Source organism: Zingiber officinale, chromosome 10B, assembly GCF_018446385.1.
Source record: "Zingiber officinale cultivar Zhangliang chromosome 10B, Zo_v1.1, whole genome shotgun sequence".
Taxonomy (NCBI): Eukaryota; Viridiplantae; Streptophyta; class Magnoliopsida; order Zingiberales; family Zingiberaceae; genus Zingiber; species Zingiber officinale.
The window spans coordinates 7157375-7184562 of NC_056005.1; the positions used below are offsets into that span (position 1 = coordinate 7157375).

Here is a 27188-nt window from a genome sequence, read left to right on the forward strand (position 1 = left end):
TGTTTGAAAGTTGAAACTTATCCATAATTTTCATTCATATAGGAAATTGTTGGAAAATTAGTTTGGTGACTAATAAGGATAAAATGGCTATTTCGTAATTAGACCGTCGTAAACTAATTTCTCAATTAAATGAGAAATTAATGTTTAATGCTGGGTTGGTCCGATATGATCGGATAGAAATTTGATTCGCATACGAGTTGGATTTATGGATGAACACTAACTCGAGTATATGGAACCATTGAGGGATATGAAATTATAATTAATTTCATTAATTAATTTATTGATTGATTAAAATATTAATCATTGTGATATTAATTAATTGATTAATTAATATTTACAATAGATTAAATAAATAGTTAATCATATTAATCAATTAAATTAATTAATCATAATGAAAATATTTAAGTTAAAAAGTTTAAGGAAAAAGACACATCTCATATCCTTTCATCTCTTAAAAGAAACATTTCACCTCTTACGAGTAACCCTTCATCTCATACGAGTAATCCTTCATCTCTATAAAACATATTTCATTCATTTCACTCAATACATTTAATTCTCAAGTTGTGAATTCTCCTCTTGGATTCTCTCCTTTCTCTCCTCTCTTAAGAGTTTCAAAGCTTCAAAATTTTGACATGTCTTAAAATTTGGAGTGCTTCTATTTCAAGATGCAAGTCATCGCCAATAAACCATAAGCACTTGGGCAGGGCCATATTGCCTTAAGGAAAGAAGATCTAGCCTTCACCTCAACCTTAATACTCTTATTCTTAGAGATAATTTTACCCAAAGGGTATGTCTCTTACCCGAAGGGGTACTTCGATAATCGAAAAGAGATATCGAGGGTATAAATGGGACAAGGTCCATATCACCATACAGAACTCTATCGATTAGAGTCATCTAATCGGTAAGAGAAATATAGGTATATTGATCATTGATGTTGAAATCATAAAAAAAAACTCATAGCGAATGTATTTATAAACAGAACCACTGGTCTCATTTTCTCCCGATAGATATTCGCTAAGACGAGTGCCCACCTATTTTTACACTTTCACTGCTTTGGCACAGTAAAAAACATTCCCATCACTATCACGGTGTCACCATCAATAAACGGACGATGGGCGTTAGCGTCGGGCGTCGGGCGCATTAAATGAACTGCGGTGATTCCACTGGGGAGCACCATGGTTCGTGTTATCTGCGTGAATCACGGAGTTCAAGGCAATGACACTACGTCGATTGGCCTCCATCAGACGGAGGGCAACGTCGGGCTCCGCATGTGTTCTGATGATGAGGATCCCAAGCGCCGGAACCTACAGTTCCTGTGCCTGTGTGCCAAACATAGCACATGTGATGGTGAGTGGCTCGCACATGCCGGCAGGGGCAGAGCCCCCCTTGGGCTAGGGTGGGCTCCAGGCCTGCCCATTTAAAAAGGAATAAAATTTTTAAAAAATTATATCCACCATTATATTAATTTTCTTTTAATTTTTTAAGTTTTTTATCAAAAGGAGTGGTCATGTTTCTTTATTTACCAAAAATAGCACATTAGTTTTAAAACTAACAAAAAGAGTACCAAAAATAGAATTATTTCTTTCCTACCCCTCCCGTCAACCTCCTAAATCCCCTCTCTCTCGTCGTTTTTCAATGCATCCCCTTAGTCCAGGATTAAAAAGGGCTTGATATGTTCCCATATCAGACCCACCGTTAGGCCTGATATGATTCCATATCAGACCCATGATGGGCTTAATATTTTCCATATCAGGACCACACTGGGTCTAATATTTTTCTATATCATACATGTTGGATCTGATATTGAAAATATCAAATCCACTTTGGACTTGATATGGTTCAATATCAGGTCTACGTAGGCCTAATATTTTCATATATCAAGCCCATGTATTGAAAAATAACGTAAGATTTAGGAGGTTGACGGGAGGGATAGGAAGGGAATAACCCTGTTTTTTATATTCTTTTTAGTAGTTTTGAAAATAGGATATTTCTTTTGATAAATAAAGAAATGTTGTTTCTTTTTTTAAAGTAAAAAGACAGTAATTTTTTCCCTATTAAATTTCTACCAACTTTTTTTCCTATTTGAATTGGTTTAATTAAAGTTAAAAGAGCAGATTGCTTGAACTTTAATTCAATCAAAAAAAAAAAATCAGCACTTGATCAGTACCACTCACGTGATGTTTTTGCTTAATGCCGCAAGAGCAATTGGTGCTACCATCTTGCTTGTCCCTCCTCACAGCCGTAGAGCCATAGAGTCATAGGTGCTAAAGATTCTAGTTTTGATCCTCTTTGTCCTTTTCCTTCATTGGGTTCGAGTTGATCCGTTTGTCTTTGAAATGAATTTCCTTCGACCTCCTTTTTCAATGATGTAATCTCTATATTTCTTAAAGAGTTTTATATTATCATTTACTTGATATTTTATATTCATGTCTGGTAGAAGTGTTCGACAATGACTCGACAAGTACAATCATCACATCCCTTCTCTCAAATAGTATGTGATATATAGCGACCATCACCACATATTTATTTTCTTTTAATATTATCTCTACGAGTCAATTACTATTAATATCCCTACTTGATATTATCTTTACGAGTCAAATACTATACTACTATTTTTTTTTATTAGTTATTGTTTATATATTATAATTATATCATTTACTTATATATTAAATCTAATATATTTATTTAATCGATAGGTTGATTCGTCTTGTTTTAATTCTTATTATTTCTACAACAACAATGAAACGAACATTTTTAACTATAACACTTGTTAAAACAACTCTTTGTAATAAGATGGAAGAAGAATTTTTAATGAATTTTATGGTTATTTATATTGAACAAAAGTTAGTTGAAAAAATTAATAATAATTTAATAATTAAGGGGGCGTTTGGTATGAGCATGGGAATGAGAATCGGAATGGGAATTATTGTAGTGTGGAATGAGAATGGGTATGAGCATGGATATCACTCTTAAAAGCAATGTTTGGTTAGTTGCATACTTTCTATCGAAATAAATTTATATTTCCTTTTTTACCCTTAAAGGAAAATAAGAGAAAAAATTAGATGTGAGAGAAAGATGAATGTGAGAGAAAAATATGATGAAAGAGAATGATGAGAGAGAAAGTATGATGAGAGAGAAAATGTGATGAGAAAGAATGAAGAGAGAGAAAGTGTGATGAGAAAAAATGAGAAAAGAGAGTGTGATAGAAGAGAGCAGATGAGAGATAAAATATGATGTGAGAGAAATTATGATGGGAGAGGATGAAGAGATAGAAAATGTAATAAGAAAAAATGAGGGGAGAGAGAGTATGTGATGAGAGAGATTGAGGTGAGAGAAAGTATGATGAGAGAGAAAGTGTGATGAGAAAAAAAGAGAACATTGAGTGTGATGGGAGAGATGATGAGAGAGAAAGTATGATGAGAGAGAAAGTGTGTTGAGGAAAAAAAAGGAGGGAGTGTGACAAGAGAGATTGAGGAGAGAGAAAGTGTGATGAGAGCGAAAGTATGATGAGAAAAAAAAGAGAAAAGAGAGTGTGATGGGAGAGATTGAGGAGAGAGAAAGTATGATGAGAGAGAAAGTATGATGAAAAAAGAAGGAAGAGAATGTGATGGAAGAGATTGAGGAGAGAAAAAGTGTAATGAGAAAAAAGAGGAAAGAGAGTGTGATAGGAGAGAGAAAGTGTGTGATAAAATGATGAGAGAGAAAATATGATGAGAGAAAACAAGGAGAGAGAAGTGATATGAACAAAAAATAAATAAATAAATTTTTAGTTTTTTGAATAAGAGAATATTTTGATTGATGAAAATAGGGTAATGACTCATTGAAGGGGAGGTACATGGGAATGAGTTATTACCCAATTTCAAGGATTCATTCCCTTATTCTTATCCATATTCCTATAATCCAAACATTAACAATGGTAATCAATAATTCTCATTCTCATTCTCCATTCCTATTCCCTCAAATCAAACACCCCTAACAAGTTTGATTATTAGAAGAATTGAAAACTAAAATTTTGATAGTAAATTTCAAATAAATTTAGATTCTGACTTATGTCGTGCGTGCCGGTCGAAGAGAAATAGGGAATGCGAAAAAAAAACACGAAATCTGAACCCCACCCACTATGTTATTGGCTCCATGCCCTGACATCTTATGTAATAAAAAAACGATGATTACACTCCGTCCGTTCCTAAATTACATGCATGATTATTTTATAAATTTGATATTTCAATGGATATGATCAATATCTCAGAGAAAAAAATCTCTCTCCCAGTCATTTACGTAATTACTTTTTGTTAAAAAAGATGGAGTCAATATATATCCTCTGATGAGGAAACTAATCAGACTATTTAGGTACATGGCTCAATTTATTATTGCGTCAGTCCTTAAACTCTGAAAAAAAATTAAACATAATCATTTACATATTAATAAAAATTAGTTATTGCTCTTTCTCATCCAAGTAAATTTGCTTCCTCCTTCCTTTCTTACATTCTCGATCTTACTCACTTTCTTTCATTTACCTTCGATCTCCTTCCTTCCTTGCAGTAAATACTATAATGTTCATGCTGAACCAATAGTTTATAATTAATAAGCTCAAAGGTCTAGCTAAAAAATAGCAAATTAAGATGAGAAAAGGACAAAGTAAAATCTAATCCATAATCTAACGACGTTCCACCGCTAACCAATACTGCAATTTTATTTTTAATGATCTGTTCGGTTTGTCATTAACGTGCAACAAATGAAGTAGAAATCAAAAGGCTGCGCAGCATTTAAAGTTTTAAACGTGCGCATTTTGATACAAATCAATACAATTTAACATGGAAAAACACTGCCCAATATGTAAACTAATAAAAAAACAATTTCATAAACGAAACCTCGATCCAGCAGCCTTCTTATGGTTGACTTTGTCAATTCTAAACAAGTGATAATACGACCTCGTCAAACTTGTATCGCATCTCTAGAAGAACATGGTCAAACTATTGACTTTGCTAAAATTAAAGAACTCGAAAAATATGCTAAAACGTGGAGAAATATGTTATATTTTCACATGACATTGTTGAGGCCGATAGCTGATTCCAGGAAGCTGCTTCTCTACTTCCATCAGAACACTTTCCATGGCTTTCTCCACGTCAGCCGTCGCTATCTATTGCAATAGTAAAAAAACTTATGATTTTTAATTAAAAATATTTTAATTGTTTTCAATATTATTTGTGCCTATGAATTTAGCAATTTTCCTTTTACCTTCCTAACATTAAAGCACCTCTAAAATTTTAACATAATTTTTTTTATTAAAAATTAGCAATTCAATATTAATGGGGAAAATATTAAGAAAAATTTTTTAAAATTTTTTTTTTTTGAAGTTTTGCTATTGTTAAAATATACATTAATATTTCTCATTTTAAAAATGTCCTCTTTTGTCGACAGATAAACAACCATGAAAAATATAAAATGATAATTAAATATTTTGATCTTGGAAATAAGGTATTCTGAAGGATATTTTTTTATTCCAAATATAAATGTTAGTAAAACTTGGTGTTCTCTTAAGGGTAAAGTGTAATTTATTAAATGTCAGAGGCGAAATGAAAAAGTAAAAAAGTTCCTGAAGCAATGTGAAAATTGTTCAACGATGATTTGCTCACCTTGGTATCGATGCCAATGGTGGCAGAAAACTCAGAACGAGAGAGATCAGACTGAACGGCTTTGGCCGTCACACCCATGCTCTGCAAGCATCGAAGAGCTCCGATCATGGAGTCTATGGGAGAAGAAGGATTCTCTACCCTAATTTTGATTGTCGCCACTTCATCGCTTCCGAGAATCCCTGCCTTGAGCTCCTCGTTGCGCTGCTGAAGCGCCTTCTTCACCCCCTTCAGCTCTCGCACGTACTGAGTCGCCGATTGAACGATCGAGTTCTTGTCGCCCTGATATTTGAGAGGGGAAATCCGTTAGAATTGGGTAAAAGGGTAAGAAATTAGGTTAAAAACAGGGGAATCGCTCAAAAATGGGACCTTTGATCTCGAGGCGATTATGGAGTACAAATCCGCGTAGTTCTGGCTGAGCTTCTCCCGCCGTTGCCGCTCCCTCATCATGTGCCGGAATCCGCGGCTATTCGCCACCGGGCTCGGCGCCTGCTCCTCCGCCTTCGAGATCCTCTTCAGCATCTCCACCACCCGCCGGTGCATGTTCCCGCCGCCGGTGCCTGCCCCCGAGATCGAGCACTCCGTCATATGCGCACCCTCATACCTCCGGAATGCGCTCCGATAGACCTCCCGCGGTGGGGGATCGAACTCCGGCGAGAGGTCCGGGTAGGCGGCGGTGGCGGCGGTTGGACAATCGAAGTGGAGCAGGTCCGGCGACAAGGGCCAGGGCAGGCAGCTCTCGCCGCCGTGGAAGTAGTCGTCGGGGAAGGGAACGAAGGGCTGCCTCTCCATTGCCGTTGCGCTCGAAATCGTCAGCTTTGATTTGCCGCTGTGTTTAAAGCGCGCAGGGCACAAAAACGGCATTCGAAAAACGTGGTCAAAAAGGGTAATCCTGCGTCAACGTGGAAGTATGCGAACGCCTCCGAACACGATCTCTGCCCCTCCATTCTCTTGACTGCACCAGCCAACGGATCGGGATCGTCCAAATAGCGCATGTGTGTGTGGATGAGGAGGAGATAAATCACATCTACAGTAATCCAGTAGCTTCCACGTCGTTGCCGCAAATATAGCTGATTTCAGGCTTAAGAACCGTGTGGTCTTGAATTTAGGGGAAAAGAGTAGAAAATAGGGTATTGGAATAATCAAATTGTTTTATTGACTAAACGCTGGGAGAATGCGGCAGAGTTATAATTTACGGTAAATCTTCTTAATTAAATTATAATTTACAGTAAATCTTATTAATTAAAATATAATTTACGGTTAGTGTCACAATTTGGTCAGCTAAAAAATAAATTTATTTAATTAAAAAATTAATTAAATTATTAATAAAAATTAATTAGATATTATTTTTAAAAAGCACATATAAAAATAGATGAGAAAAATATATAATTGGCTTTTTATGATATTATTTGAAAATCTAAATAATAACCTTAAAAATTATAAAAAAACATTTTAATTAACTATATTATACTCATTTAATATTATCCTATAATTTATGTGATAAAGGAAACGTGTAAAAATTTAGGAAATTTATGCACATGTTTAATGAGTCAGATAAAAAGCAAACCCTCCATTAACACATGCTGTCATTTGGAGGCTTAAAACCATGTTTAGCATTTGGCAGGACCGCTGACTTGGTCATCAGGCTCACAACCATAACTTCGTTGCCTTATTTCCATAGCATAAATGCGGAGAAATTGCAAGAAACTTCCTACTTAGATCATGATAATGTTAGAATTTATTTCTCTGAATTTGAAGAATTTATTTATCTGAATTTGAAGTTCAATATCAATAACAATAATTAAATCTTATCCCATTAGATAAAGATTAAATATATGAATTTCTTTATACCATTAAACTTTATCTATTACTATATTATCATTTATATTTAAATAAATTTTATTTCATTTTATTATTACTAACTAAATCTTTTTTAATCTTTCTTTTCCTCGTTTGATATGGGTATTGGTTATAATTTCACATCACGTAACTGGGGCATTCATTGGTCATCTAAGTACATGTTCATATTATCTTAAACGTATCTCTCGGAGTTTTTCCTCAATAGATGCAACTTTGACTTTCTCTCTAATGCTTTCATTTCTTTTTCTGTCCATCCTCGTATATCCACGCATTCACCTTAACATCTTCATCTCTGTAACTCTCATCTTCTATTCATGTATTTGAGTTATAGTCCAACATTCAGTTCCATATAACATAACAGGTCTAACTGTGATTTTGTAGAACTTTACTTTAAATTTTAAATGTACTTTACGGTCACATAAAACACTCGACACTCTCATCCATTTCAACTATTCTGCTTTTATTTTATATAAAACATCTCTCTCAATTCCTCCATTGTTTTACAAAATGATCCTAAATATTTAAACCTTTAGGTTCCAGACAACTCATCATCTCCTATCTCAACAATTATCTCATTACGTCTAATATTGCTAAACTTAAATTTCATATATTCTATCTTTATTCTACTAAGCCTAAAACATTTTCCTTCTAGTATTTCCCGCTAAGATTCTAGTTTAGCATTTACTCTTTCATGTGTTTTATCTACCAAAATAATATCATCTGCAAACAACATACACCACAGTACTATGTCTTGAATGTGCGTAGTGAGTTCATCCATAATTAGTATAAAAAGATAGAGATTTAGAGTTGATCCTTAATGTAACCCTATCTTTATTGGAAATGCTTCAATTACTTCACCTGAAGTCTTTACTCTGGTTATTACATCCTTGTATATATCCTTAATTAATTTAATATATGTTACGCTAACACCTTTCTTTTCTAGAATTCTCTATATAATTTCTCTTGGAACTCTATCATAAGTTTTTTCTAAGTCAATGAATACTATGTGTAGATCTTATTTTTGCTCCCGATATTTTTTAATTAATTGTCTAAGAAAATGTATAACTTCTATTGTCAATCTTCCATGTATTAACTCAAATTAATTTTCGATTACTATGGTCTACTTCCTTAATTTTTTTTTCTATTATTTTTTTCCAAAGTTTCATGATATGACTTATTAGTTTAATACTTATATAGTTTGTACAATTTTGTACGTCTTCCTTGTTCGTATATAAGGGAGCTAGAGTATTTATCCTCCATTGATTAGATATTTTTTTCGTTTTCAATATCATGTTAAATAATTTTGTAAGGCATTTAATACTTTGTTTCCCTAGGAACTTTCATACCTCTATCGAAATATCATTTGGTCCAAAGGCTTTTCCATTGCATATCACATTTAAAGTTTGTTCTACTTTTGAAGTTTGAATTCTATGATAAAAATTTAAATTTCTATATTCATTTGACCTACTTAAATTACATAAATTAAGTTGGTCACCTAAACCTTAATTAAAAAGTTGATGAAAATACATCTTCACTGCTCTTTTGTTTCTCTATCATTTACTAGTATCATATTACATTTATCTTTAATATATTTTATTTAGATAAAATCTCTTGTCTTCTAGAGCACTTTAGTTATTCTATAAATGTCTCTTTCCTCTTCTTTTGTATCCAATTTTTGATATAATCATTCAAAAGTTTCATTCATTACTTATTTTAGCTTCTTTCTTGGCTATTTGGATATTGTATTTTTTAAAAAAAAATTCTCATTTTTATAAATATATAATCCCTTATAAGCTATTCATTTTTCCTTCCCTTTCTCTTATGCTTTCTCATTCCACCTCAAAGATTTCTTACTTAGTGGTGCATGTCTATTTAACTCACTGAGTACACTCTTAACTATTATTTTCAACTTTGATATCATCTTATCTCATGTCGTATTAGAGTTACTATATATTTCACTTAATGTTTGTACTCCTACCTTCTCCTTAAATATATTTTGCTTTCTATCCTTTAACTTCCACCACTTAATTCTAGGAGTTGTATATATTTTCTTTCTATTGATACTATATTTGAGGCATATATCCAACATTACTAACACATGTTCGATAGTTAAGCTTTCTATAGGAATGATTTTACAATATTTTCAAATCTTTCTATCCTTCTTCCTAACTATAAGAAAGTCAACTTGTGATTTATTATTCCTACTTTTGAACGTGACTAAGTATTTTTCTCTTTTTTAAAAAACGTATTAACTAATATAAGATCATATGCTATCGCAAAATCGAATATTGTTTTCCCTTCCTCATTTCTCGTTCCAAATCCACAACTCCCATGTAGCCTCTAATATTCCTCATTTTTCACTCTGACATACTCATTTAGATCACCTAGAATTAAAATCATTTTATTTGACAGAATGTTTTATAATATTTCATCTAAGTCGTCCCAAAATCTTAATTTTGTAGCTTTATCTAATCATATTTGCATTGCATATACGCTAATTATATTCATATTTTCTTTCACCACTATTATCTAAAGGCTATAATTTTATCCTCTTTTCTAACTACTCCTACAACTTCATCTTTTAACGAACTATCTATAATAATACTCACTCCATTTCTTGCTTTACTCTTTCCAGTGTAACATAACTTAAAATCAAATTTTCTATTATCTTTGCCTTCTCGCCTACCCATTTTATCTCTTGTACACATAAAATACTAATTCTTCTCTTAATCATCATATCTACTACCTCCATTTATTTACAGTGAGGGTTCCTACATTCCATGTTCTCAATCTTAGATTATTAGTTTTCCTATTATATTTGTTCTTATCCAACCTATGATATGAGAACTCTTGCTTATTTAACACTACATTCAAGTTCTCATGGAGATGTAGCGGTCCTTGTCGAGATGTTACAGTCAGACCATGCAACGTGAACTTTTGCATATTTAGCACTACATCTGAGTTCTAGAGATGTAGTGATCCTTGTCGAGATGTTACAATCAAATCCTACAACATGTTCCTTCTAAGGAACAACATAGCATTAGAACAATAATTTAATGAATCCATTCATTGAATATTTATCATAGATTTAACGTTGACTGACAACTTAATGCAACACTACTCCTTTATCCGGGCTTGGGACCAGCCATGACCGGTCGTCATGGACGAAATTTGGACTTACAAGTTAAAATTATAATGGTTGAGATCAACGACAAATTTCGACACAAAATATGAAGCAATCGAAAAGAAAATATGCTAGAGAGAATAACACACTGATTTACATGGTTCATCGATATGTCTATGTCTATGGGAACTGCCGTAATCTTCACTTGAAAATTAACGACTAAGGGTTATATCTTTCGTATTTTATACAACTCTAGCCATATTTAGGAATTAAGACACAAATACTCCTATAATATTTACATCCCCAAATTAACCAGCATCTCTATAACAAAACGCGGCCAAGTTGTATCAGAGAACATGGCCAAGCTGTGTTAGAGAACACGATCGTGTTCTGTTGAACATAGATTTCCAACACGAAGCACAACTTGGACGTGCTTCAAACCATAATCGTTCCACAGTTTGATTGTTGCCCATCAAATATGAGCCACCTACTCCAACAATCTCTACCTTAGTGATATCCACTCTTAGAAGAAAAATGAGCATCTGAGAACTCCACTTGAGAGACTGACTTTGGGGTGAATCTTATCTAGCAATTAAAGAAATTGATCAAACTCAAGCAATGCTTGAACTTCTCTATAGTAACTGACTTTGTTAATATGTCTATAATATTTTTCGAAGTGTGGACTTTTAAAAGTAATATTTCACTAAAAAAATCAGCTTCATGATCTTGTGAAATCTTATATTTATATGTTTGGTTCTCACATGATATATCTGATTTTTCGCCTAATAGATGACACATTGGCTATCACAATATAACTTGACTCCACTTTTTCGAACACCAGTTATTTAACCATCCCTACAAGCCATAACACTTCTTTGGTGACTTCTGTTACTGCCATGTACTCTGACTTAGTAGTGGATAACACAACTATGGTTGTGTCATGGACTTCTAAAAAATGAGTCCTCCCACTAGAGTGAACATATATCTTGTAGTAGACCTTCTATCAACCAAATGCCCTATATAGTCTACATCTACATATCCCGCAACTGAAAGATCACTCTACTATCTACTAAATATGATACCATAATTTTCAGTATTTCTCAAATTTTTAAAAATCCACTTGACTTCATCTCAATATTGTCGATCAGGATTTGAAAGAAACTTACTCACTACACTAACAGCATACACCAAATCAGGCTTTGTGTAAATCATAGCATACATCAGACAACCCACTGTACTAGCATATGGAACCTTTAACATATCTTAAATCTTATCATATATCTTTCAGCACTTTGCGATGGACAATTTAAAATGATGCGTCAGCAGTGTACTCACTGATTTTTCATTACCTATGTTAAACTTGTCTAACACCTTCTCAACATAACTATGCTGAAATAGCCATAATCTTTTAGAGACTTTGTCCCTATGAATTTCCATCCCAAGAATTTTCTTGGTCGCACCTAATCTTTCATATCAAATTCTTCACTCAATAATTTTTTCAATTTATTAGCCTCACCCATACTTTTCATAGCAATCAACATATCATCCATATAAAATAACAAGAAAGTAAGTGAATCATCATCAAGACTTTTCACATAAATATAACAATTATACTCACATCTTTTATAGCCATTATGAATCATGTAAGAGTTAAATAGTTTACATTATTGCCTTTGATATTGCTTTAGCTCATAAAATATATTTTTTTTCAATTTATAAACTATGTGCTTTTGCCTAGGCTAACTAAACCCCTCTGGTTGTGTCAAACAAATTTGTTTCTCCAAATTACCATAGAGAAAGACTATTTTAACATCCATTTGCTCCAACTATATATCACATTGCGCTATCAAAGCCAACATTGATCTGATGGAAGTATGCCTGATCACAGGAGAAAAAATTTCATCATAGTCAATTCCTTTTCTCTATAAATAACCCTTTGCTACTAGACGAGTCTTGAATTTTTCTTCCTCATTTTCTAGTATGACTTCTTTTCTCTTATATATTCATTTAATCCTATAGTCTTCTTCTCCTTTGGGAATTTCAGCTGATCTCATGTTTGGTTTTTGTGCAGGGACTCTATCTCCTCCACCATAACATTTATACATTTATTTTTCTCTGAGCTAATATTTTCTTCTGAAAAATAGTAAGATTCGCACTACTAATGATAAGTGTATAAGAAATCAAGTTTTCAAAATCATACCTGATAGGTAGTTTGATAATATGTTTGGTCTTGTCTATATTTATAATTTGATGCTCCATATTCTTTGAGCTATGAGAATCAAAATCATGAGTTTTTAACTCCACCTACACCTTATCTTATTGTTGCTGAAATTTTTTTATAACAGTTTTTCCATCCCCTTAAGTATGCTATACATGACTTGTTTTTTTTATCAAAGATCACAACTCTACTAATCACTATTTTATTTGCCTTAGGATCCTAAAACTTTAAGTATTTCACCCTTTCTAATATCTCAAAAAAGTACATTGTCTAAACTTCGCATCCAGCTTTAATCTGTCCTCACTAGAAATAAATATGTAGGATAGACATCTAAACACTCTCAAATTAGAGTAATCGATCATATTACATATTCACGCCTCTTCTGATACTTTTCCATCTAGTGCTTCCCTCGGTGATCTATTAAGAAATATGTCATATTCCCTACCTCTGCCCATAAGTTCTTTGTAAGCCCTACATTCAATATGAGACATCGAGCTTTCTCAATTATTGTTCGATTCATTCTTTTTGCTACATCATTTTGTTGTGGTGTCTTATGAACTGTAAATGTCTTTTTATCCCATATTGCTCACAAAATTCTTGAAAATTCGACTCTATGTATTCAATACCATTATCTAATCTAGGACATTTAACTTTTCTTTGGTCTAATTCTCTACTTAAGTTTTCCGCATCTCAAACTTAGTAAAAGTCTCTAACTTATGTCACATGGAATACACCCAAACTTTAGGTGAGTAATCATCAATGAAACTTACAAAATACATATGTCCTCCATATAATATAATGTTGGCTAGCCCCGAGATTTTTATATAAACATAATTAAGAATTCTCTCTATCTTGTGTGTAGTTATCTTGAATTGCACTCTATTTTATTTTCCAAGAATACAGAACTTGCAGAAATCGAGTTTGCATATCTTGACACCCATCAATAATTTTCTTTTATGAAGTTTCATCATTCCATGCCCAACCATATGACCCAGTCGCATATGTCACATGATTGTGTTATCTGATTCAGATTTTACAATGACAGCTTCACCTACAATTGTGGTGCCTAATAGTTTATAAATATTTTCTACTAGTTTCTATCCTTTCATTACTATAAGAACACCTTTAGTCACTTTTATCACTCAACTTACAGTTTATAACTACAACCATTACAATTTAAAGTGCCCAATAAATTAAACTTTTCCTCCGATCTGATACATGCCTACCATCTCATGACATTCTAACCACACCATCAAATATTTTAATTTTGATATTTCCTATTCCAATAACTTGACAAGATGTATTGTTACCCATCAGAACATAATCAAAATTAACTAACCTATAGGTATCAAATCAATCTTTGTTAGATGTCATGTGATAGGAATATGCTGAATTCAAAATCCAAGAGTTTGTTAATTGTTTTGAACCAGATAAGATAGAAATCATATCACCATCGTCGATATCTAAATTTTCTTCTTACACTATATTTGCATATTTGAATAAACCATCTTTATTCTCGGCGTTCACTTTCTTTTTCTTTGGACAGTCTCACTTGATATGCCCTTTTATTCCGCACTTATAATACATGATCTCCTTCTCCTTCCCTGATTTAGATCGAGTTCTATTGTTACCCAACTCAAACCAAAAGTTGCTCCTACCACGTTCCTGGTTACCTCTCACCATGAGCTCTTCACCTTGAGAATTTTTATCACTAGCTTTCTTTCACTGATAAAAACCCAACAAGGCAATTGTGACTTCATCTAACTTGAGAGTTTCTTTTATCCACGTTAGAGTTGTAACCAAATTCTTATACATATGAGATGTCAGTAGAGAATTCAACAACATTAGCACGTTATCTTCTTCTTCGATCTTTACATCACTCATTTCAGATCGCTTATGATCTAATAAATCACGTTGATATGCTAACTTAGATTTGTGTCCTTTGATATCTTAAGCTCTAATAGCTTATGCTTAAGATAGAGCTTGTTTGTCAATGATTTAGACATATACTAGCTTTTCAAGTTTTACCAAACTTTCACTTGTGATTCCTCATTCATAATATGATACATCACATTCTCAGTTAGACAAAGCTTAATTGTTGTCACAACCTTCGCTTGTAGTTCCTCCCAATCCATCTTCTCCATCCATTCTGATTTCTTTTCACATAACAGATTTACCATGCCTTGTTATACTAACATATATTTTAACTCTTCTTTACCATAATTCGAAATTACCAATTCCATTGAACTTTGCCAGATCAAATTTAGCAAATTAAATATCAGACATGATGACTTGAGCTCTAATACCAATTGTTGAGATCAAGCAATGAATTCCGACACAAAATATGTAGTTGAAAATAAAATACACGAGAGAGAATAGCACACAAATTTATATGGTTCGGCGATGTGTTTACGTCCATGGGAGCGACTGCAAATGTTCACTAGAAAATTAATGAGTAAGGATTACATCTTTTGTATTTATACAACCCTAGCCATATCGAGGAATTAAGACACATATACCCCTATGATATTCACATCTCCAAATTAACCGTCTCCAGAACAGAACACTGCCCAGCCATGTCAAAGAACACGACCGTGTTCTGTTGAACATAGATTTCCAACACGAAACGCAACTTGACTGTGCTTTGCACCATGATCGTGCTACGGTCTGATTGTTGCCCATCAGATATGAACCACCTACTCCAACAATAACTAATAAATTTGTCATTAAAAATTAAATTAAATATAGTGATCTAATTAATATTGTAATCATGGACTAAATTAATTAATATGGATCTTGTGTGTGTAGGCCTCTATTTGTATTATTTTTTTTATGGCTAATAGCATAAATGGGTCTATAGTATATAAATGGGGTCTTCAAAGGGTAAGGTGTGAGACTTCTTGTCCTATCAAAAAGAAAACGGTTGTTGTCTCCTTATTCCCTTTGGAAGATCAATCTATCCAGAGGTGGAGCCCAGAAAAAATAGTATAGTATAGTTGTTGCGTGCAAAAAAAATATATATATATATATTCCAGTGCCAAAAAATAATATGTTTGTCTTTTAATTAATCCATCAAATACAAGAAAACGATATAAAATCATACCCTAGTCATGATAGAGTGGTTGAACAATATATATGTTGACAGATATCATGATCCATCACAGGTGGAATACTATATATATATATATATATATTCCAGTGCCAAAAAATAATATGTTTGTCTTTTAATTAATCCATCAAATACAAGAAAACGATATAAAATCATACTCTAGTCATGATAAAGTGGTTGAACAATATATATGTTGACAGATATCATGATCCATCACAGGTGGAATAGCCTACATACCCCCAAAACAATATAAGATTTATATACAAAAAGAAAAATAATAATTTCCTCATACTTAAAATTTAAATTTTCTCTCTTTTTTTAGTTTGATCTTATACCCTCATGTAAATACTCCAAACCTGCCACTAGACACAATGCAACAGAAAGATGATCGGTGGATTCACAAAGCATCTCAATACAATATGCAGCTACAGCATGCAATAAGGCTATTAATTGGTAGAGCGACTTAATAAGGTAGTGCACAATGTCTTGTAAAACTAATTGCCAACCCAATTGGCATAGCGATTGTACAAAGTGGCACACAATGTCTTGTAAAACCATTTAACTAGCTTATGCTGCTCAGTAATGGGGGCAGTTAACTATGGAGGTAAACTATTAGGCACACTACCCCTAGTGCTTCTGGATTTACTTTATAGGTGAACTAGGTGAGAGGGTTGTCCACCTCCAAGAATAGTCAGATCTGTAAGGGTAAAAGCCTATATTACTATAAAAAAATATACTTCAAGCCTCTCCAATATCTAGAGTTATATTTACTCTGAAATCCTAATTCAACGGCTCGTACTTTTCACTTCACTAGTTAAAGATTAATGTACTTAACATCAAATAAGCTATAAAAAAAGTGAACTATTATATTTTTTGAACCATTATGATTATAAGATTTTATATTTTATATTTTATTAATTATATTAGTGTTGTCTATGCTGAATCAAGATCCTAGCTTCCTCCCTGAATCTACAATAAGATTTTACTTCCTGAACTTCATTTTGCTTTAACAACAATTATTAAATGACAATAACTCTTGATTCAGGTTAGATTTCACGACCATTCTCTTTTAAATTGTTTTACATTAATGATATATATGATCCAATTTTGAATTATTCCGAAACTTTTAGAAATTCATACATAAGAACAACTCATGAAATTCCATAAGGAAATCGCATAATAATGGGGTTCAAGTCATCTTTATCTTGGTGAGTCATTTAGGAGGTTATATTATTCAAGATATATAGTTTATAATAGCGATAAAAACTAAAAATTAAAAGGGTGTTTTTTTATTGGAATCATAAAATATATGCATTTTTTCATTTATTATCAAATGACAACCCCATCTTATCTAAGTCCATTTTTATTTTTTTAAATACTCTTAGTTTCGATATTATTATAATTAACAGCTATGGATCATAGCATATATAACTATACAATTATACTAGTTATAATTTTATACCTGCTACAACTATATGATAGTTATGACCCTATAAAGAACATCCACATCAGCTTTTCTAAACACAAAATATATCTTAAATTTTACAATTTACTTAAAAATAACTTTTGCATCACCTACTATCTATTTCCTAAATTTATATTTTATGAATAGTACTTTATATTTAGGGAATGAAATTTATTCCCTAAATATTAAAATATCATTTAATTTGGGCGAGAGAAAAAATAAAGGGAATTGATTGGGTAATAAAAAGTAGATATTACATAGGAGAGAAATAAATAATAAATAATAATAATAATAAAATAATAAAGATAATGAAAATTTTAGGATAAGTGATATAGAGTATAGTGAAAAATGATTGTCTAAATTTAATAAAGTAGATGGTTTACCCAAAATGTTAGAAATATTATAGAAAAACTGATGTGAATGGTAACTATTATAACATATTGTTGATCAATGTAAATCAGAAATTAACTATATGTGTTATAGCAGTTATGGTTTATAATTACTACGAATAATATTAATCAGAGATGAAGTGTTCATATAATTATAGTTATGAATTGTAGCTAATACAATATAGTATTATTAGTGTTAACCAGAATTGAAATATTCATGTTACAAAAATTATGAATTATAATTAATACAGCAATGCTGAATAAGAAGAGCTAAGACAGTATCAAATGTTGTTTTGATAATAAATAAAAAAACTAAGTACGTTTGTGATTATTCCAATAAAAAAGAACACACTTGTGATATTTACCGTTTAAAAATTTAGATAAAACTATTAAGTAAAATTTTAAAATTAAAAGTAATAATTAATCTCACATGATGATATTTAAATAAATATATAGGTAATATTATTAGAAAATAAATCAGCTCATTATGAAAACTCTTCAGGCAGTATGTTAGGTTCCTTAGAGTTGAGATTGTGAAGGTCATCTCTTTTTGAGATCTATATAGTTATATACTTTTGTGATGGTCCTTCAAAAGAAATGTTCATGATGCACTTATAAATAAATATATTGTTAGCCTTATAAAAGTAGATGCACAGTCAATACATCGCTTATCAAATTAAAAGAAGAGTATGTCATCCATCATTTGATAGGTGATTACTCGAGGAATCTATATTCAATGAAAATAAATTAAGAAAAAAAGTCGATAATACAAGGAAATCAATTTATTTCTCATGGTTAGTGGTTGATCAGGGTGTTTTGATCTTTAACTGATGTTTGGGCAAACTTGAAAGATGATCAAAGGTAATTTTGTTGCTAGGTTGAGCTCCCTAAATGATGGGGAAGTATCAAATTGACCCTAGGACAAAATGATGATATTGTTGAAAATTTGAATGGAAACCAAAGAGATAATAAAAGAAATAAGACTTCATTATGAATGAGACTTTAGTCCGACATTAAAAGTTTCATAGTATTATGGTTGATTTATAATATATTGAAAGTATTGAAATTGTGAATATATGCATGAGGAGAGACTCTCTATCACATGTGGATCCATAGGGGGTGCCAATCCAAGATCTGAATTATACTAAATTAAGTTGGCTCGTGTGTGAGCATGACCAGGGCCGGCCCTGGAGGAGGGTGGTACTGGGCGATGGCCCTGGGCCCAGAATTTGAGAGGGCCAATTTTTTTTTTGTAAATATTATGTATTATAGGCATGTCATTGGGGTCTTGAGTAGTTAGACCCAAATTCATATTTCAGAACCTTTTGATATTGTCTTTTACTTTTATCTTTTTAGGCATGTAATTGGGGCCTTGGATAGTTGGGCCCAAATTCATATTTCAGAACCTTTTGATATTGTTTTTTACTTTTATCCTTTTAGGTTGTAATTTGCAAAGTGGTAAACAAATGAAAAATTAGGGATTTGGGACTACTATGAAACAATTGGAAGGTATAATCTTATTTTTTTGAAAAGTATACGAATAATAGTTTTGGTGCAAGTTTGACTATTACTAAAAGTCTTGCATTATATATGAATATAGAGCCAATATTTACAACAAAGCATCATATTTTTAGGAAAAAAATAATTTAATGAAAAAGAGGACGATGAAGTTTCACTATTAGAGTCATTTAGAATTGATTATTTTGTTATTGTTGTGGACATAAGATTGCTTCTTTAAAATGTAGATTTCAGCAAATGAAAATTTTTGAAAATATATTTAATTTTTTATTTGATTCAAAAATGTTAAGAACTTTGGACAATGATGAATTGCGAAAATATTGTGTCAATCTAAAATCTACTCTTAACTCATAAAAACTTATCAGATGTTAAGTTAGATGATTTATTTATCGAATTAAAAAATATTGCAAATGACTTTACCAAATGTAGTAATCTCTACAATTGATATTCTTGAATTTGTTCAAAGTATAAATTATTATCCAAATGTTGTAATTACTTATAGAATCTTGTTGACTATGCCTTTTACAGTAGCATTGGCTGAAAAGAGTTTTTTAAAATTAAAATTAACATATATAAGATCGTCAATATCACATGAAAAATTAAATGGATTTACAATTTTATGTATTGAGAAAAATATTTTGAAAAATTTGAAACTGATAATATTATAGATGATTTTACAAATAGAAATATCAGAAAATCATTTAGAAGAATTGTATATTATTAAAAATTTATTTTGAATCTTTTTTTTTCGCCCCGGGCCTCCTGAGTCGAAGGACCGGGGCTGAGCATGACTCATGTGTGAGCAAGACTTAGCACTTCAAATGCTGATTGGTTGGGGCAAAATTTGCCTAAAAAATCAATCAATATTTTACCATATGAATCCTCTTTTTATTATTGCTCAAGTTTATTATGAACAACTAGTGTTTAATTGTTTGTGTGGTCTTCTCCTCCAAGAGACCCACTAGACCTAGCGGACCGCTATGCGACCGGCTCGAGCACTGACAATCAACCAGATCTTCCTTCCTTACTTGACAGTTTGAGATTATCCTTTCAAGTCATCTCGACAAATAATGAGTTATTTTTCCTATAATCTCAATTCAGAAAATTCCAATATCTCCGACAATATTAGGGGCAATCGCTTATAGTTTTAGGAATTTTCTAACTATTTTCTTATTTATCATAGTCAAATTGATAAACTATGAGCTTGATGTTCTTTGTGGGATGAAGTTGCTCTATACCTATGATTTTGATAAGGCAACCAGGATCATAGTTTGTAGGAGTCAAATATTCAGCAAGTGGGTGAAATCAAACCTTATATGTTTGGTCGATCTAGGCGGTTAGATCTTAAAACTAGAACTTTCCCAAGGAAGGTTGAATTAAGAATACAAATATATTGACGTTGAATAAAATAGTGATTATTCTACTGGTTGATTTTTATTGAGAAATTTCAAAAAGGATACAAGAAATCGTCAAATGTAGAGACTGTCTTTAGGTTTAACAGAATAAAATTAATTCAAAAATAAAGATAATGCACAACATCATGATAATGCATTAACATCAACTAAATAAAGATTTAAATAGTCTAAAACTCTAACGATACAAAAGACGAAAATAATTTTAAAATAACGATAAAAATTATTCAAAACCTCTTAAAAGACATTAAACAATGTTTTTTAGTCTAAAATTGGGCCGTTATGAATTACACCTGATAATTAATTATAGATCTTTGAACAAGTTTCGATTTAATATATTAAAGGTCTCTTAATTCAAAGATTACGAAGAAGAAATGATGCAGGCTGATAATCTCATAAGATCATAGAAGTATGATTGCTTCCTGTATCTACGTTCTTCAATTCTATGCCGCTCAGCGCCGTCCATTTCTTCTTCCATTCTATTCTTTCTGACTTATTATGATCGAGCCTACTCATCTCTGTTCGATGGATTTCAGATTTCTACACCATTTGTTTTACATTCAGCATCTTACCCTAAATCCTAAACCCTAAACTTTAATCCTCTTTACATCCCTACTCATACTTAACAACTATCCACAGCAATTAATTTCATATATACTGACTTTACTTTTCAATTAGAGATAGCAGCAAAGTAGGAAAAAAACATAATTAGAAATGAAAATAAGCAGGAAGTACGACACTAACCATTAACACCAAATCGCAAAAATAGTTGTTACCTCTGCCTGAAGATGGCTGTTTCGTTCCTCTCTTATCAATCCATCCTCCCTCTCTCTCACGCACATTCAGTACTCTGCAATAGGAAATACAACTGAAAAATGATCCAATCAAAAAGAAAAAATCTGTCATCAAGCTGCGGTCGTCAACTACCTTCCACTCTTTACTGGATTAAAGAAACAAATCTTACGGCTTAGAATTTGACTGGGATTTCTTTGACTGGAATAGAAGATTGAACCAGCGTTTTAAATCCGAGATTAGAGTTGCAAAATAGTTGAACTGTCTCGACCAAATTTAGTTGACTTTTGTTTTTTTTTAATGAAACTCGAACTGGTTGACCCTTTCAGGGTTGATTTAAAGCCACCGGCCGGAAAGTTGAAGAGGTGGACGGCCAATGGGAATCGGGAGTGAGGGTCAAACTTCTCTACTGAAAAGAAACAGTCAGTCACCATTTTAACACGTTTTTTCTCTTTGACCCATCAGAAAAAGTCGCTGCTTCTATAAAGAACCACATTTTAAGCCGGAGTATCTAATTCTTAAAAAATAATTTGTAAATTAGTTGTATAATAAAAATGGCATAGAGTTAGAGTATGCTATTTAAATTTTCTACATAGAAGATAATTAAATATTGAATTTTAAATCGATTTGCATAGTTAAAATCATATAACAGGAACTGGAACTACCAGAGGTTTAAACAACAAATCAAACCTCAAAAATATTGAAAATTCAGTAGCATACATGTAGATTTCTTCAATAAGAAACAAAACAACTATTAATGTTGCAAGAAATTTCTATAGTGACAGAAAAAATTTCAGATACCTGCTTATGCTCCTCGAAAGCATGTAAAGATGACTCTGTTTCTTGACTTCTTCATTCCCATCTACCCTGATGAGGAAGAAAGTCCTATAAAATGAAACTAGTTCATCCTTCAATAAAAGGAAATCGATAAAAAGAGAAACAAAAACTCAGCCCTTCTTCTGTTCTAGAAATAGGGAAGAATCGGCAGAGGAAGAAGAAGAATAAGAAATCCATCAGTTGATTTGCTTTTTACCAGAGGAAGTACGGGGAGCATCAGACTCTCCATCTCTTTCTCTGTGCCAGCAGACGAGGAAATTAAAGAAAGAACAAATTTAGTCTGGACTCCACCACAGCAAAGTTCAGAGTTCAGACCTCAGAACAGCTAGCCCTCGAGATTACAATAAGATTTTCTAACGAAATAAACGTGGAGATATTGGTAGCAGACAAGTCAACGCCATGCTTGTTGACTTTTTTGTGTGCCTGTCATGGACAGGCAGGGAACCCAAATGGCACTGTGAAAGATTTTCTGTATTGTTTGATATCGAAGGCGTAACTTATAATTAACGTTCGAGTTTTAACTTATATTTATTTTTTATGAATTTCTATGCTAATCTTTAGATTCATTCCAAGCTATCGTTCCTTAAAAAAAATTAGAAGAAATTTTTAAGATCAAATTTCAACTAAATCTTGGGTTTTCGGGAACGCGTTTTGGAGTAGAGTTTACATCCTAATCAACGAGACAATTGGAAATATTGTTTTTTACTCTAATAAAACATGCTAATTTAATTAATTAATACGATGCCAAGAAAAATGAAAGGATCAACCAAGCTGAGCACACTGAAAATAATTATATTATTAATTAAAAAAATAACAAATTTAGTGGATTGGAGAATCCATTTTAGCATGCGAGTGAAAGAACCTCATGTACTGTGAAATGATTGAAAGAAAATAAATAACTACTAAACATGCTCAATAATGCAAAATGAATATATTTACAAGAAGTGGTATCGAACACGCCACAAGCTTAGGCACGTTTTGAACGAGAACTTCATCTTGGTCAGAGTTAATTTGTCATTTACATATATTTGTCTAATGTGATTCTAATACAATAAATTAAGAAAAAAAAATAGAATGGACGTTCTGGGGATGTTGAAATGATTTGACGATTGAAAAATGTGATCAAATTCCATATAAATTATTTGCATAATGCATGACAGGCTGCCTACTTTTTTTTTAAAAGGTGTTCCTGTCGCGTTAATGAAGAGATAATTTACAAGGGAAAATTTTGATAGCTTAATTCCTTATCTCCTTGATCTGTAGCTAGGTCCATTTGAGCATGAATGAGAAAACAATTCATAGTTCTGATCCTGTTCAAAAGCCATAAAGATAATTAGCTAGGAATGCCACTTTACTATTGACTATATGAAGATTCTTCGTACGGATTTGCGGAGGTGTTAGGGACGAACATATTCGCCTTTTGCCACCATTATGAAGATTCTTCGTGGTCCTGCAATATAAACAATGTTAGCGTCGGATCAAAGAAGGGATCTCTCATGTTGATCCTCCGACGCTCAAATCAATACACAGTTCAAGAAAAGAAAATAGTGGAAACGAGTAGCCACAAATGGGCATGTGAAAATATAGAATATCGCATACTTTTATTTGTAAATGGAGATCGCCCTTTTAAAATGTCATTGTTAGGCTTACTCACCTATCTCAAAGTATTTGCAAGCTTTCCAAAGTATTCTTAAGAAAGGACAGACCATAAAGGGCCTTTGACACCCTTCATTAAACGAGTGTGCAAATCTATGTGATTTGATAGGCTGAAAGTTTCTAAAAAATGATTTACCGGCAGGATATTCTCTGTCCTTTGTAGCACAAGCTTCTAAAAGAGTACGACATGATAGATATATAGGTCCCACTGTAAGCTGATCAGCTGCCACTCAGCTGGGAGATCGCCAGCTCGACTGCATGGAATGCAGTCAACCATTCGTTCTTCACTCGACCCTCCCTCTTGCTGGGGAGGCGCAATATATCCAGTCGGTCCTTAGACCTGATCGGACAGAGCAATAGACCAAGTAAATTATTATTTAGTTTTCAACCTCGTCTGAACGTCGCAAGTAATGGCTCCAGTCGACCTCTCATGTTCGATCGGCCACTCCTGTCCAACTGATGTTCGAGGCCCACTCGACCACACAAGCCCGGTCGACGGTTCTCGACCCTCATGCCCATGCTCGGGTTAGTGATTTTGATTATTTCTTGACTTTAACCTTCACGTCGGTCAGTCTTCCTTATTTTATCCGTTATTTTCTTTTTTGAGAGGAGGGGGAGTCCACCTTTATCACTGTATCAGATTCTATAAAATCCTTGTAGCTTTTAACCAAACAAAGAGAACTTAAATGATACAAAAACAAGAATAAGGTACCAAGTTTAGATCTCAACTGATCCATAGGATCGATCTAAGAAGATTTTCTAAATTTTATAAGGTCATAGCTTTTAACTTAGATATCAAAATTAGATTTATTTAATTTAAAATGAAGTTGCTTCAAAGACCTAGATTTATTACTGAGTTGAACCTACAAACATCAAATTTTGGATCCTAAAAATATCATTTAGGGTCTTTTCAGAGTTTCCGAATATCTATTTACTATTTTTAGTAATTTTTTATTTTTTTAATATTTAGGATATTTTTAATAGTTGTGCCTATATGAATCAAAGTTTATATATATATATATATATATATATATATATATATATATATATATATATATATATATATATATATATAGTTGTTTGAGAGATTATTTTTATTATTATTATTATTATTATTTTGTAAAATTGAGAGAACGATGATTTTCTTTTTCTTGGATTTCTCTTCTTATTCTCTCAATAAACCCGTTTTTTCTTTATTCAGTCCGATGTCAGTCCGCTTTCTTTAGCAAATTTAAGATACGAGGGCCTAGAGCCTACATATCAATAATTAATTTCCATTAGAAAACTAGACGAGAACGATTAATAAAAAATACAGGACAATTATTTGATAGGAGTTTCAGAAAGGCATAGGAGAAACTAATAATGATGAGAAACTCCTCTCTCCTACCTGCAGTTTTAGGCTCAGCTCATGCTTCTGGAGCATGAACCTTTCCTCTTCAGTTTTCGGTTCAGGATCCTTAACATGTTCAGTTGGCTTCACTGATTCAACCACCTTAGCTAATCTCCCCAGCAAATACATGAAAACTGAATTTACCAACGAAAAAAAATGGAAACTTGGAAAAAAAATTGGCCAACGACAATAGGTCCTGTAAATTTATTGTTACTGATTGCAAAGAATTAGAAATGAAGGCACACTATTGGTTGGAAGGATGGATCAAATCAGTTCTAGGTCAATTGTATAGCCAATGCCTCATAGAAACTAATTAATTGTAAGAACAATTGCTCCGTGGATTTTTTGCTTTTTGTATAGTAGAGCATTTCCTTATTAATTATAGGATTTCAATATCAATGAAAACTTATGGATCTGGTCGAAAGTGCCGATAAGCCAATCATGTCAAGTTAATCAATCTACCTTACTATCAAGTTACGTTCTATAACAGGCACGCACTTGATATCTACTTTCTAACTTTTTTTTTTATTCACGTTTTTCACTTTTCCATTTTACTTTTTTTTTTTACAAGTAAATTATATTAAGAACAAAGTAAAAATATACCATCTAAGAGTTTAAAAATCTAAACACATACATTTGGATTTTTATGAATATTTTATCAAGATTAAACATCTCTCCATCAAAACCCCTAACCTCTAATATCTCCATTTTTAAGACCAGTAATATCCGTCTCGGAGTGCTCATTTCCTACTTAGATATTCAACCAAGTGTGTACTCGGTCTTCAATAATGTCAGTGGATTGAAATCTGGAGGTTAGTACATAATTAGGAAGTTAATAATTATTAAACTTTTCACTTTATAGTACAATTAAATGAACATAGTTTAATAAAAGTCAGTACATATATAATTATTATGCCAAATTTTATTGAATTTAGAAGCATTGATATAACTTAATTGCCACACAGAAATATTAATAATCTAGATTATTTATCCATCCACACCGTCTATAAAGGAGACACATTAATTCCTTGTGCCGAACGTGATATGCTGGAATTAAGATTTCTCATCCTCCCAGAGGAAATCACAGGCATCAGGCAGTTCAGCAAGAGGGGACGGCGACGCCGCAGGTGGCGAGCGTCTTCTTGCCGTTGCCGGAGTTGACGTACTGCTTCAAGTTGGGGTTCTTGCTGTACTGGCAAAAGCACGGCCTCTGTTCCTTCAGCTTGGCGCAGCACGACGGCGACGGCTGCGCCCCCGACAGAACCGCCGCTGAGCACGGGATCAAATCAAGGGGGTTGCACGTCGCCGACTCCGACGGCCCCACGACGACTAGGCCTAGCACCAACGCCAAGGCCAGCACTACCACGGCCCGCATCCTCATGTATTAATAATTGGTCGAACTGGTGAGGAGAAGGTTCCAGAATATTGCAGTATTTATAGTCGCGCCCGCGAGTGCTCTGGTCATATGTGTTGGATGAGCAGAGCAACGATTAAATATAATGGAGGTAATGGCGAACACAGTTTTGAGTTTGAGGTGGATATAGTTATATATATGATAATTGGAAGTAATGGTGAACACAGTCACAGATTCTATATATTGTACCTAAAATTTTAGAGGCACTAGTGTCTAGGGATGCTTCAAGCTTTCGGAGGAGAAAATTGTGATAAATTAAAAGTAAGTGGGCGGACCATTGATGGTGCGTCAGTAGGTGGGAGGAGTTAATTATTAGGGATGGTACTCTAACAGAAAGAAGCATAGGTTGCCGAAAGTCTCTCGGCGTCATA

At 32.8% G+C, this 27188-nt stretch overlaps 2 protein-coding genes and 1 long non-coding RNA gene across 4 annotated transcripts; all 3 read right to left on the reverse strand.

Annotated features, from left to right (window-relative positions):
• Positions 1-4315: 4315 nt before the first annotated feature.
• Positions 4316-22685, reverse strand: LOC122028905. 2 transcript variants are annotated; one of them, XR_006124994.1, is made up of 4 exons: positions 22554-22685; positions 22322-22405; positions 21505-21578; positions 4316-4562 (listed from the first exon to the last, which is right to left on the reverse strand). It is a non-coding gene; the product is annotated as an uncharacterized LOC122028905 (long non-coding RNA). The 2 variants fall into 2 exon arrangements; XR_006124993.1 differs by lacking the exon at positions 4316-4562 and adding an exon at positions 9261-15531.
• Positions 4742-6719, reverse strand: LOC122028904 (transcription factor BHLH148-like). Its single transcript, XM_042587877.1, has 3 exons — positions 6003-6719; positions 5637-5915; positions 4742-5140 (listed from the first exon to the last, which is right to left on the reverse strand). The coding sequence occupies exons 1-3, from the start codon at positions 6495-6497 to the stop codon at positions 5033-5035; spliced, it is 882 nt and encodes a 293-aa protein (XP_042443811.1). The 5' UTR covers positions 6498-6719; the 3' UTR covers positions 4742-5032.
• Positions 22686-26303: 3618 nt separating the features above from the next.
• LOC122029894 (non-specific lipid-transfer protein 2-like) lies at positions 26304-26866 on the reverse strand. The gene has a single exon (XM_042589032.1). The coding sequence runs from the start codon at positions 26782-26784 to the stop codon at positions 26503-26505; it is 282 nt and encodes a 93-aa protein (XP_042444966.1). The 5' UTR covers positions 26785-26866; the 3' UTR covers positions 26304-26502.
• Positions 26867-27188: the final 322 nt, after the last annotated feature.

What these genes read in the sequence shown, in the direction of transcription:
- LOC122028904 (XM_042587877.1), bottom strand. Translation starts at nt 6,497, where the DNA reads ATGCCGTTTTTGTGCCCTGCGCGCTTTAAACACAGCGGCAAATCAAAG. An exon ending in TAATCGCCTCGAGATCAAAG is followed by an intron (nt 5,916 to 6,002) that starts GTCCCATTTTTG and finishes CTCAAATATCAG; the next exon opens with GGCGACAAGAACTCGATCGT. An exon ending in CCATTGGCATCGATACCAAG is followed by an intron (nt 5,141 to 5,636) that starts GTGAGCAAATCA and finishes CTATTGCAATAG; the next exon opens with ATAGCGACGGCTGACGTGGA.
- LOC122029894 (XM_042589032.1), bottom strand. Translation starts at nt 26,784, where the DNA reads ATGAGGATGCGGGCCGTGGTAGTGCTGGCCTTGGCGTTGGTGCTAGGC.